This window comes from Cricetulus griseus, chromosome 8, assembly GCF_003668045.3.
Source record: "Cricetulus griseus strain 17A/GY chromosome 8, alternate assembly CriGri-PICRH-1.0, whole genome shotgun sequence".
NCBI lineage: Eukaryota > Metazoa > Chordata > Mammalia > Rodentia > Cricetidae > Cricetulus > Cricetulus griseus.
In genome coordinates, this window is record NC_048601.1 from 83916311 (window position 1) to 83929406 (window position 13096).

Here is a 13096-nt window from a genome sequence, read left to right on the forward strand (position 1 = left end):
CTTTACCTTCAGATATATTCCTCAACCATGGCCCAAGCTTTTAGAATTTCTTCCATTGGCTCTTTGTGTTTCTAAGGGGTGGGGGCACAGGAGCTGGAGCTGGTTAGCTAATGTTTTCTGAGTAAGGAAATGACTGGATGAAGCTGGTCTTTCTTTCCTGCCTTGAGGCCATAAGGATGGCAGCCCAGCCAGCAACAAGATTTGGGGACTGTGGGATGTGACGAGGCCAGACTTTCCTTTTCTTCTGTGCACAGAGATGAAAACATGGGCTTCTTTCCTTCGCATAACTTCATTTTTCAGGCAAGGTAGCGATGCTCAAAGGGGACAGTGACTCATCCCATGTCTCAGTCTTCTATATCCCATTCAGCATCATTTTTATTCTCAGAACTTCAACTAATCAATGGTGCTGTCTTGTCTTCTGTTGTGCATTCCCAATAACTTTCAATTAAAAACATTTTGGTCCCCCAGTTTCACAAGGAGCTTTACCTCTGGACCTCAGTATCCACAGCTACTTTACCTGTACCTTCTGATTACCTCAAAGTCCTGACCAGCCCACACAAAAGCCCTAGAACTATGATGCTAGAACATCCTTCCCAGGGCCAATCAGCAGCACCTTTTCAGTGCATGCCTCATCAGTGATACTGGACATGAAGGCTAGTCCTAACAGCACTGTAAGCTCCCTCACACACCAGCATATAAACAGCTGCCATCTCCTGCCCTCAGGGAATGAATATGGGTCTCAGCATTGACGAGGCATATTTCTGTGTGCTACCAAGCTCAACTTAGTTTACATTCTTAAAAAGGGAATTTGGGATATCTAGCAACTCACTGTAGAGACCTAGGGACTTCTGCAATTGGGATCCTTTAACTCCAATGGGGTCTGCAATACTAGTGGTGGGGGAATAAAATAGGGCACTTGTGTTTCTTTTCTTTTACTTCTTCTTCTTTTTTTCTTTTTTGGTTTTTCTAGACAGGGTTTCTCTGTGCAGCTTTGGAGCCTATCCTGGCACTTGCTCTGTAGACCAAGCTGGCCTTGAACTCACAGTGATCCGCCTGCCTCTGCCTCCTGAGTGCTGGGATTAAAGGCGTGCACCACTACCTCCTGTCTGGCACTTGTGTTTCTGAATGCTTCCAGGTACCACTAGAGCATGGATGGGATGGTATCAAACCTCACTTCCCTCACTATGCCTCTTAGCCCCATGATGACAACCCTGATCTAAGATGTAGAACACTAAGCTGTCCTTAGTTCTTAACATTCTCCCACAGGCAGGTTAACCAATGGCCTTTGTGTTTTTATAGGTACAAAAAAAACAAAAAACAAAAAACAAAAACAAAAACAAAAACAAAAACAAAAAAAACAACAACTTAGTGTCCCACCTGATGTAGGCTTTTACACCCACTAGGATCAAGAGTGGCTACTTGAAACTCCATGGGCATTTTAAAGAGGCTGATGAGACATCACTTCCACATAGTCTGCTCCACTAATCTTGTCTGCAACCCTTTCTCCAGCCCAGTTTCTGTACACGCTCGTACTTAATCATTGGTGCTCTGAGCACCAGATGAGGTTGTCAATTGGTCCCTACTGTGGTCGGTAACTGTCAGGGTTACTTACTGTAGTGATGAAACACCATGACTAATGCAACGTGGGGAGGAAAACTTGAGTAACTGTCAGGGTTACTATTGCTGTGATGAAACACCATGACTAATGCAACGTGGGGAGGAAAACTTCAGCTTATTCTTCTACATCACAGTTCACCATCAGAGGAAGTCAGCACAGGATCTCAAGAAGGGGCAGGAACCTGAAGGCAGGAGCTGATGCAGAGGCCATGGAGGGGTGCTGCTTACTGGCTTGCTCCCCATGACTTGCTCAGCCTGCTTTCTAACAGAATCCAGGACCACCAGTCCAGCAATGGTACCACTCACAATGGGCTGGGTGGAATTAATGAACATACCCTCCCCAGGCCTCCAGGTAGAAGCTGTGACTGGAGCAGAGCAATGTGAACACATCGGCCCCCAGCTTCATCAAACATAAAAGCTTTAGTCCAGGAGCAGGACGAGCAGTGCTTGCCTACTCTGACTTCTAGGGCTTTATAATGCTCCATTTTCAGAAGGTTCCTTCCATGGTAGGGGACCAGGGTAGAGGCACTGTCAAAACCCATGTACCAGCCTGTGCCTTGAGGGGAAGCACCAACTACCCCAGTTATGGCAAACTTGTCCTGTAAGAACTAAGAAATAGCTAATTCTCTCTGATCTTGAATTTCAAGTAATATGCTCTACAAGGCCAGTGGTAACTTCTATAAAGATGTCTACTGATGCACTCCCTATGAATATTCAAGTAGGTATACAATGCTAAATACTTACTGAGTAGTATTTTAAACTGCAAAACAAACAAACAAAAAACCCCAACAATATCACTAGCAATCATAAAATACCAAGCAAATTATCATTTAATATCATAATATTCACTTCAGATGAATTAAGAATGGTAGGATCAATGTTCATATATAAAAATTAAATACCTTTTTTTTAAAAAAGAAAAAGCATGTAAGCATATATGAACCACGTATCATTCACACGGGGAACATCAACAATAATATAAACACATGAGGTGACAGGCACAGAATATGTCCCATTGCTACCAGCAGACACAAACAATAAAGTTGGTCATTAGAACTTAATGACCAAATAGCCTGATTTATTTCTTTTAGCACACTCTGTGGCATTATAAATGCCTGAAGAGAATATAAGACTTATGAGGACAGAAAAGGATGAAGCCAACTGACCTGGAGCAGGGTTTGGTGGCTGCCTGGTGTAGGACACATTGAATGTCGGCTCCTCTATGAGTGGTGGTGGATACATGCGCCGGCGGATGAAGAAACCAGCTCCGCAGCAGAAGAGCACACCCATCATCAACAGGAACCTGCAAAGAACAAGACAGGAGACCAGAGTTCAAGTCACGGGCCAAGGCCAGGGTCTAGAATGGTAACAAAAATGCCTGAGGATTGCCAGGGGGACCTAGAATACCAATCCCCAATGGCAAAACAGAGAGATCCAGCAAGCTATGGGAAGCCTCCAGCCATGAGGGCATGTCACTAGCCTTGGCCCTCTCTGTATTGTTTCACCTCGGGACATTCCTTCTATGGATGATATCAACAAAGAACTTGCCCTGAAAATTCCTGAGGTGTCCCCAGGACTACTAACATTGAGATGCTTGCAAGAAAAAAAAAAAAATCTGCGTCTTGGTGGCTGCAAAGGATTGATTTCAAAGGACTGCTGTATTGCATTTTCATCCATGTCTCTGACATAACTAACACAGTGTTTTAGTCTAAACAGAAGGTGCTGCCAAACCCAGTCTCTGTCACTCTGTTTCCACGTTTCCAATTCTTCACTGTCAAAACCACAAAAATGCACATTTATCCTTCCTAATACCTTTCTATGTTATGGAATGAACATTTAGTAATACTTAAAACAAAACAAAACAACAAAAAAACCCATAGTACACTGCTTAATTACAAGGAAAACATAGGAAGAGAGAGGAAACAGTCAACAAAACAAAAGAATATCCAGAAAACTCCTGGCTGTAAACATTGCTGGTTTCTCTCCACATCTGAATAAGACATCTGTGCAATCATTTAAGATTCCCATTGACTAGTAGATTTGCAATACCAGGCAAAACTGATAAATTCTTACCCATCTCTGGCCTGAGGAAGTTTATAGAACTTCACACAACATGTCCATATTCTGGGTTTTGTATGGGTTGAACACACAGCAAATTTGGTTGGTCATGACCAATGACACCAGATAATGTATTTTTTAAAAAGTTGGTGATAGGGTTTTTGAGAATAGTAACATAACTAAGTGCAAGGCCATCAGTCAGTACTTAGCAGGAATTCTTGGTAATACTGAGCAGGAATTTAAAACAGACACAGTCAGAAATGACTTGGGGGCGGGGAGCTGAAATTAGAATCTTTGTGTTTTCTTTTAATTAGTCATTTATTCAACAAGTAACTGTTTGGCACTTTTGATGTCCATAAGCACCACAGGGAGGAACATAGGTGTGCTTGTGAGTTTTTGCCAATTTGACACAAATTTTAACATATCTGGGAAGATGGATTATTAATTGAGAAAATGTCTCCATGAGATTCCCTGTAGACAAGTCTGTGGGACATTTTCTTGATTGATTGATTGATTGATTGATTGACTGACTGACTGACTGACTGACTGACTGATGTGGGAAGGTCAAGCTCATTGTGGGTAACCCTGGGTAGGTGGACCTGGGATATAAAAGAAAGCAGGCTGAGAAAGCCATGAGGATCAAGCCAGTAAGCAGTGTTCCATCATGGCTTCTGCATCAGTTTCTGCCCTGACTTCCTCAGTGACCCAGTGTGACCTGAGATGAAATACACCCCTTCCTTCCTCCCCACGTTGCTTTAGTCATGGTGTTATCACAGCAGCAGAAACCTTACTAAAGACAGTGGGTGAGCCTTTCCCCACACCTCAGTGGACTTCATTTTTAACAGAAGGGAGAGAAACTCAATGGCAAGTACACACAACTATTTATTCATAATAAGTAAGCGATAAGAAAGAAAAATGAAGGCTGGAAGAGCAGACCTGTATAAAATATTATCTGCCAAATCTCATCACTATACTAAGTGTATAATTCAATGCACTGGTAGGTTTAAAATGAGATATTATTGCTCATAAGAATGGACAAATATTCTCTTCCTGCCATATTTGAGCTAGGTTCTAAATGAGGAGGAAGAGGATGAGGAGGAGGAGGATGAGGAGGAGGAGGGCTTATGAGAAGAATTAAACATGTGAAGAGGTCTAGAACAGGAAAAGCTCAGGGAAGAGATATAAGAGATGGCTCTGGCTGGACCAGGAAGCAGGTCCTGAGGTTTGGAAAAGTAAAGGAACCTCATCAGCGAGGCTGCTGGAATCACAAGAGGGACAGTCTCTCTGTCTCTCTGTCTCTCTGTCTCTCTGTCTCTGTCTCCTCCTCCTCCTCCCTCCACACCCTGTCCCTCAATTCCCTTCTCCCTCCCTCTCTTTCCCTCTCCCCTCTCTGTCTTTCTCTCCTCTCTCTTCCCTCTCCCACTCTTTCCCTATCTTTATAAGTGTAGTTCTTTTTTACATTTTTGACTTTCAGGTAGGGTCTCATTAGCTTGCTCAAGCTGGCCTGAATGCACTCCATAGTCCACGTAGGTTTTAAACATGTAATTTTCTTGCTTTAGCCTCTTAAGCAGCTGGGATTACAGGACAGTGCCACCAGGCCCAGCTGGACTTGTCCCTTAAAACTTATCATCTTACCTTTAATGAGAAGTTCTACAATACATATCTGAGTACGGCTATGTAAAGCCTAGAGGTGGGATGTGCACAGGGATGTGCTGGCCATTCCAACTGACCTGGCTCTCTGGTTTGCAAATAAAGTCATTGGAGATCTTCACCACAAGAAATGGCCAAGAGGTTGTTGGTTATACTGCCAAATGGACTTTATTTTTTCTCCTAGATGAAAACGCTGTACCTCACACTTCAGAAGCAAGGATAGCACAGAGTCACTTGACAGGAGACCAACTTGTGTCTTTGGTATCACATGTAATTGATCTGTTCTTATTGAAATATTAGCCTGAGGACTCCTAATAAGGAAGACTGACAAAGGCCAGGAAAATGAACTTCATGCCAGCTGGGCGAGAGTTGTGGCAATTAATGAGAAAAGTCATTTTCAAATGATTGTATCCATAGGTAGGTTGCCCACTGTGGTCTTCTGTTGTACAGCACAGTTGGGAAGCTTCCCAAGGATTAGGAGGGGAAGCTGTTTTCATATTCTAAAGTCAGAAATAATTCAGTTTCTTTAATTCAGTTTCTTTCATTTTTACATGGCAGTTTTCCATCCTGCAACCTCCAGGTGACAGGCAGCAATAACATGACACCCTGTTGCCTGGATCCATTCGAGGAGAGGTATGGGAACCTCCAGTAGCAGGTTCATCCATACAGCTACCCCTGCCCATCTTTCCCCTTTGGCAAGATATGCTTTATGATGCTAACGAGGGGTAGGAACTAAAACTCGACAATTTCATTCATACCAGGGCTTAAGATTCTACAGCTGGCAGGGCCTCTTAAGAGCTAAGGGCCCTGAACTGATACCACAGTATTTTTCTCTCACTCAGCCCCAGACCTCTTCTACACAAAATGCTGACCTCAGCATGCTGGGAACAAGCTCACTGAAAGTGCTACTCAAAAGCTTTGCAGTTTACCCCCAAATTCCTGGTATTAGGAGTTTTGTGGAGGGCTGGAGAAAAAAGGCTCAGCTGTTAAGAGCACTGACTGCTCTTCCAGAGGACCGGGTTCAATTCCCAAGCACTTACATAGCAGCTCACACCTGTCTGTAGCTTTAGTTCCAGGGGACCCAACACCCTCACATAGACATATATGCAGGAAAAACACCAATGCACATAAAAATGAAATTTTTTAAATAAAAGTTTTGTGCACTGTTTGCAGAGTACTCCCATACAATGACCTACCTATTACTGAAGGTTTAGAGGCCTAAAAGCCTCAGGTAGACTGAGCAAGTCCAGACACTAAAGCTGACTTTACCGATACCACCTGTGGGCTGATGAGATCCACTTACATGGAGTTGGGGCATCTTCTTTTCATTGCTGTTGCTTCCATGTTAGTCCTACTAATCAACTTCAATGAGTCATTTAACTTCCTTCTAACATGGAGACCACTAAATCCAAGATTTCACCCCTTCAATGTTCCCTAAGAGGTTTGAGGAGGACTGTGGTATTTCATTCTTCAAGGGAAAGCTGCACACTTCTTGTGGACTCGATTGACCCTCTCTAAGTGATGTCAATTGGCTCTCTATGAAGTGGATTGAACATCAAACCCTCAATGGGTTTTTGGCCTTGGCTGCTGGTACAGATGTGGGAGACTATGTGACTTTGAGAAAGCCTTCCGGTCCAAACAACCTGATCGGGACTGCAGTACTTCCACCAGTTTTTATGCCCTGGGCAATTTTCACAAGTTCCTTATGAAGGGACCAGCTCCCCATTTCAGCAGCCATAACAACCGAACACGTACTTGCCCTGACCTTGTCTTGGTCACTAGGAGGTCAGATGCCTGCCTCGTGGCAGAAGTTAGCTGGTGGTGCTATACTTTATGGCTCTGGCTGTGCTTTACAGACAAGTGCACAGCAATGAAGTGCAGAGCATAGCAACCACCCTGGGAGGGCCTATGGGCCATAACAACCAGTTGACCAATCAACACAGGGCAAACCCTCCAAGCCTGGAGGCACACCAATCGTGAGCCTGTGCGTACCCCTAGACACTCCCCTTACGCTGCCCTATAAGATCTCTATGTAGACGCTTCAAGCTGTCTTTCCTAGCCATCCGCCACTGTGGGTGGATTAAAGACCCGAGCTAACGTGGGGTTAGCTTGTTAAACAACTATAATAAAGCCTTGTACACTTTGCATCAATCACCTCCACATGGTGATTGGGGTGGCTGAGGTCCTGGGCTGAGATCCTGGGGACCTGAGCCTGGGGGGGGGGGGGCTTTCACTTATGACTGGGATTCAAGGTGTAGCTCAACCCACTAATTTGTTTAAGATCAGTGTGGCTATTCAGGGCTGGAGGAGTCTTCCCAGGTGTTCCTTCAGGAATTACATGAAGCCTTCGAATTTACATCAATTTTCACCCACTAGCTTCTGAAAACACTAGAGAATTAAATATGGTTTTCATCACTCAGTCTGCTCATGATATTCACAAACAAAACTCTAGAAAAGTAGAGGGTTTTGCTGGAATTAACACCTCACAGCTTACTTAGGTGGCTTAAAACATCTTCAATAACCAAGATACTGAGAAACAAAAACTTGGGGAGAATGGGGAAGTTAGCACTGAAAAGGGACCAAATGAACAACCGAACTGTCCCGAACCCAAGGAAGCACTAATCCCCCCTACCCATGGCAGTGAATCAGAATAATAAGGGGCTGTGTTTCTACCTTCCTAAACTTCCAAAAGCCCTTGGTTACTCATCAGTAGGAAGCCACACAGTTGAGTTTCTGGTAGACACTGGGGCAGAGGTTACAAATACGAGATGCCAGTTCAGGGAGTTGCTACCACAGTTAAAGATGCTCAGCCTAGCTCACAAGCTCCTTTGTGGGGGTTGCAGATTGACCCCCTTCTAGGCAGAGATCTTTGAAAATAAGTATCACACTCACTCACCTTATTCCCCAGGAAACAAATGTCCTTTGTGCCTGTCCACCAGCCTAATGTCACTGCCCTCTGTCTGAAGAATAGGTCCCCACTTGGTCCTTCATTACCAAGCAACACATCCTCTGCTTGGCCCCAGCTCCCCGCCTCTGAATCGACCTCACCGCCTCTCATCCTTGTCACTCAGCACCCACTTCCAGTCACACTTAGTGCCTGGAACTCACTCAACTTCCATCTCCCTCATCTCAAAGGCCTCCCCAGGTCCACAGGGAGTGAGCCATAAAGTCTTGCTGATGGAACCCTGTAAGATAAGCCCCCAGCTGAGATGGGACAGCCTCAGGCACAGGTGAGTGGTGGCTGTAAGAGCAATGGAGCAGGGACTGCAAGGTGGACAGGAGCAAAGTAGCCCCACCCATTCCTTTACCCCAGCCAAGACCCCAGGCATCCTGGTAGCCCTGCCAGCCTGTGAATTCAGGGTCCCACCTTAGGCTGACAACAAAGTTTCAGTGTGGGAATGCCCCTCAGCTGTGTGGCTCAAGAGACACTAGAGATAGGCTCTCTACTGGGTCCTAAGTCTGCTTCTCCTTAGATAAGATATTTTTCCTGTTGTTGGGACTCCTTAACCTTATGCCTGTGGTCTGCTTTGGTTTCTGACCCACGGAGCATAGACACTTTTGTTTTAATTTGTACTTTTCAGTTTTAAAGACATAGATAACTAGAGTGAAAAAAATAACCTGATGCCAACAGTTTCTCTGGTCTGATTTTCATAGTTTCTGTTTAATGCTCTCTAGTTTACCATATTTACATTATTCTGCAACTTGATGTCTATATAAGAAAAAAATACTTATTAAGATTTTCAGGTTGTTTGCCTCCATCTGCAGATGCACACAAACTGATTACGGATTTGGGTTAATCTATGATTATCACAGGAAGCAGATATGCATGGCAAGTAGCTGAGAGCTTTACATCCTATCCCAAGGTAGAGAGAAACACTGGGTCTGGACTGGGCTTTTGAAACCTCAAAGCCCACCCCCAAGACACTTCCACCAACAAAGCTTCCTAATCCTTCCCAAAGAGTTCCACCAACTGGGGACTAAATTTAAATATATGAGCCTATGGGGCCATTCTCATTCAATCCACCACAAACAAACAAACAAACACATGTCTGAAACCTCTCAATACTAACTCCAGCTGTGTCTGCTTACCCACAGGTGGGTTTGTTAAATGTTGGTACTCCTTTAAGAGAGAAGGAGATAGGCAAGTTCATTGGGCCTTCATATGAGTTTCAGGTGACTTCTCCCAGATGGTTGAATGCAATTAGGACTTAATCACATAAGACCTCAAGGTTGGTCGGGCGATGGTGGCCCACACCTTTAATCCCAGCACTCATTCGAGGCCATCCTGGTCTCCAGGTCGAGTGCCAGGATAGGCTCCAAAAATACACAGAGAAACCCTGTCTCGAAAACACAAAAAACAAAAAAAACCAAAACAAAACAAAACAAAAGACCTCAAAGTTAGAGAAGCTAGGGCATACAGGCTAAAAACTAAGAGTGGGAAGGGGCCCACCTATGCAGCAATGAAAAAACTGTTACATGTGTTGTATAAAGACCCCAATAAAAATAGATATTGCCTAATATGCCCTTAGAAAAATGTTCTTACAACAAATGGTAAGTTTATTTATTACTGTTATTCACATAGTATTTAAAATTGCTTTAATCAGAAAGGTTTAGATATAAAGGTTATAATGGCTAACTAATTCCAGATCAGATGCCCTTCTTGGTTCTTGTTTACAAAAGACCCCCCCCCCAATCCCATTCCAGGCTTTTGCTGAAATGTAAACTTTCTTCCTCTCAGAATCTGTAGGACCACTGGTGGATGGAGGGGGAGAATTAAAAAAAAAAATTGTAAAATTTCAATCAGAAAAATAACTCAAACTTATAACAAACAAGGTTGATAGTTAACAGTCTATGCAAGGCAGTCTCAATTGGCTACAGTATGCCATGTACACAACTTGAATTTAACTCTTGTTGAGAGAAATAAAATTTAAAAATAATTAGATATAAAATGCCTTAGAAAATATGAGGCTATGCTTTTGGTTTAAAAAAAAGATTTAAATATTTTGGGTAAGGATGTTTTTTTGTTATGATTAAATAAAATTTTGCCAAAAAATGATGGGACTTTAACTATGATGTTTGTTTGATGATTAAAGTTTATAAATTCTTAAGTTTAAAAAGGTCTATTCATGCTAGCAAAAAAATTAAAGATGTTTTTCTAATCACTTGTATCTTTGATAACTTTGTTAAGTTTAACTATTTGGAGAGACACGGGAGGCAGCATATCAAAAAAACTACAGTAAAAATTAATTATATACCTTTTATTCTTATGTCTCCTTATGAAAGCTAATCTTATAGTTCTCTCCTGTAATTATATTCACATATAATTTTATAAATTGCTAAAATTATCTACTTAATAGAAAATATTCCTTAAATTGATTTAGATTTTATAAAATTGTACTATACAAGGATCAAGAAAATGAGGTCCCTAGTTTCCCCTTGGACTGTATTTACAGTAAAAAAAAATGTATTTTGGTACTAAAAGAACTTTAGTACAAAACTATAATTTAAAGGCTTAAAATCTTAACATAAAATTATAAAATCATAATTTTATGAGAGTTGCTAGTCTACTGTAAGCTGTTACAACAAAAAATAACTAGGACATAAATGTTAATTACCAGCCACCTTATAATTAATCAAATGTCTTTAATGTGCCCCAAATTTGTTTACAGTCATGTTAATCACAAATCTAACTCATTTAGAGAGACAGGATTAGAGGGAGAAATCAGTGTATCTCCCATTATATAGTCTTCTATAAACGTTGTCGAAGTTAAGACTAAAGCAAGTTACTCAAAACAAGTTTAAAGTAGTTTGTTTAATATAAAATGATAGTCAAAATCAGGTGTATTTTTCTGTTGTTAAATTTACAATACACTTATACAACAAGACATCCCCAGGCTCAAGCAGTTCCCTTCCCTTTGAATGGACACAGAGTAAATTTCATGCTAGCATCATTACAGGATAAGAATGCATGGGAAAATAAAACTTGTCCAAGTCTTCTTCTCCTGGTGTGTAGGGCCAGAACAAGGAACACCTCCTCCTTATCTACAGGGGAGATGGATTCCCTCATGTCTCATGTGACAGGGGATGGATTCGCTCCCCCAGTGGAGAGGATCTTAGAGTCTATACTATACCCACATGTTAAATATTTCAAGCAATAGAGAGGCAAACAGAAATCACTCCGCCCACAATGTCTCCTAAACTGACATAGAGGATGCAGTGAACAGGGAAACCTTGTGTACCCAAACCTACCATCCGACTGGAATGAGACCTGCATACTAGTTCAGTTTGCTGTGACCATGACCTTGACTTTTGGTTCTCTTAGCAAAAGCTAATCCCCAGGGCTAAGAGGCAATTACTTGATGTGTAGGAAGACCCCAAGAAAGTTTTAGATGATGTAAGATAGAACCTCCGCCACAGGGCCATCAGCATGGCAGGCTGAACTATGTACACTTGTTTAAACACTAAGCTGCAGGTACCATGCTTGAGAAGACCTGGACTATGACAGTCCACCGTGACTGACAGCCTCTGAGTCACCTTCTACAGGAACAGCTTCTTCAGCACTGCTGCCACTGGAAGCCAACATGTCTCCACAGGGCAGATGCTTGGGGAATTCAACAGGGGACATTTGGGGATAGGGATAGCTGTGGCCTTTCCTCCTTTGGACTCATGGTAATATCAGCCGTAAAGCTTCCTATAGGACTAACTAGACACAGTGGTTCCCTAAGAATGGGGTCTGCCACAAAATTTTACAACCTGCTACATCTATTTGTGGGAAATAGAAAAGATAAAATCCACGGTCGTTCAATTAAAGCTGTATTTGGAGGTGCACCCAGGACTGGCCGGCCAGCCAGCCAGCTATCTCACCCTAAGTTGGGATTTGAGGGCGCTGTCTCTGCTGCCTCTTGAAGTGTCTTTTATAGGAGAGATAAGGCGTGCACATAGGCAAGAGTTGACTGTTACACATGGTTGGAAAAACATAATGAAAGGGTAGGAACAAGGGTAAGGATATATATCATGTGAGTGCAAGCAGTTTATATCAGAGCTAAAAAACCAGGAGCTTACTCAACTATAAATAGAAACCTTACCTCTCAAAGACTTAACACAGGACAAACAGGAACTTACTCTTAACTACAAACAGAAACTTAGCAAGGACTTAACACAGGACAAACAGGAATTTATTCTTAACTACAAACAGAAACTTAGCAAGGACTTAACATAGGACAAACAGGAACTTATTCTTAACTGTCTTAGCTGCAAACAGAACCCTCAATCATCAAAGTCTATTGTTCCTGTTTCGGTCTCCCATTAACTCCCAGGGTATTTTGTTCCTCTCTTGATCTCACACAAGATCACAAGCAAACCAAGTAGATGAGTTCAAGAAATGCACAGTGTTTACAGAAATCCCCTTTGCAGTACGGTGCCACCCCCCACATGCGATATGCCTCTTGGCTACAGAGTACAGCAGATCTCCAGAGACTTTCAGGGGCCTCTCCGAGAACAAAGACTGGACAAGGCTACTCTCTAAATGACGTGTCCCTCCCACTCTTCTCTTAAGGTGCAATCCATGGATTTCATATGTTCCCCAGACCTCTGTGAGGAACTTGTGGAGGGGTGTGGATACAGGGTGCCTGTCTTGAAAGCTAAGATGCAGAAGATACAGATGAGGGGAGGTTTTCAGGCAACAGAAATTGCACAAGTCTCAATCTGCTGATTCTGAACCTCAAGACAATCAGGCCTGACACCATTTCAGAAACTGGCTAAGGAGCTGCTC

At 42.7% G+C, this 13096-nt stretch overlaps 1 protein-coding gene across 1 annotated transcript in view; it reads right to left on the reverse strand.

The window, feature by feature from the left end:
* The window catches only part of Vopp1 (VOPP1 WW domain binding protein), a 71312-nt gene that overhangs the window by 6426 nt on the left and 51790 nt on the right, over positions 1-13096 (reverse strand). The window contains exon 4 of the mRNA XM_027429720.2: positions 2784-2920. Within this exon, the coding sequence (XP_027285521.1) occupies positions 2784-2920 (137 nt within the window). The remainder of the gene's footprint in view (positions 1-2783; positions 2921-13096) is intronic.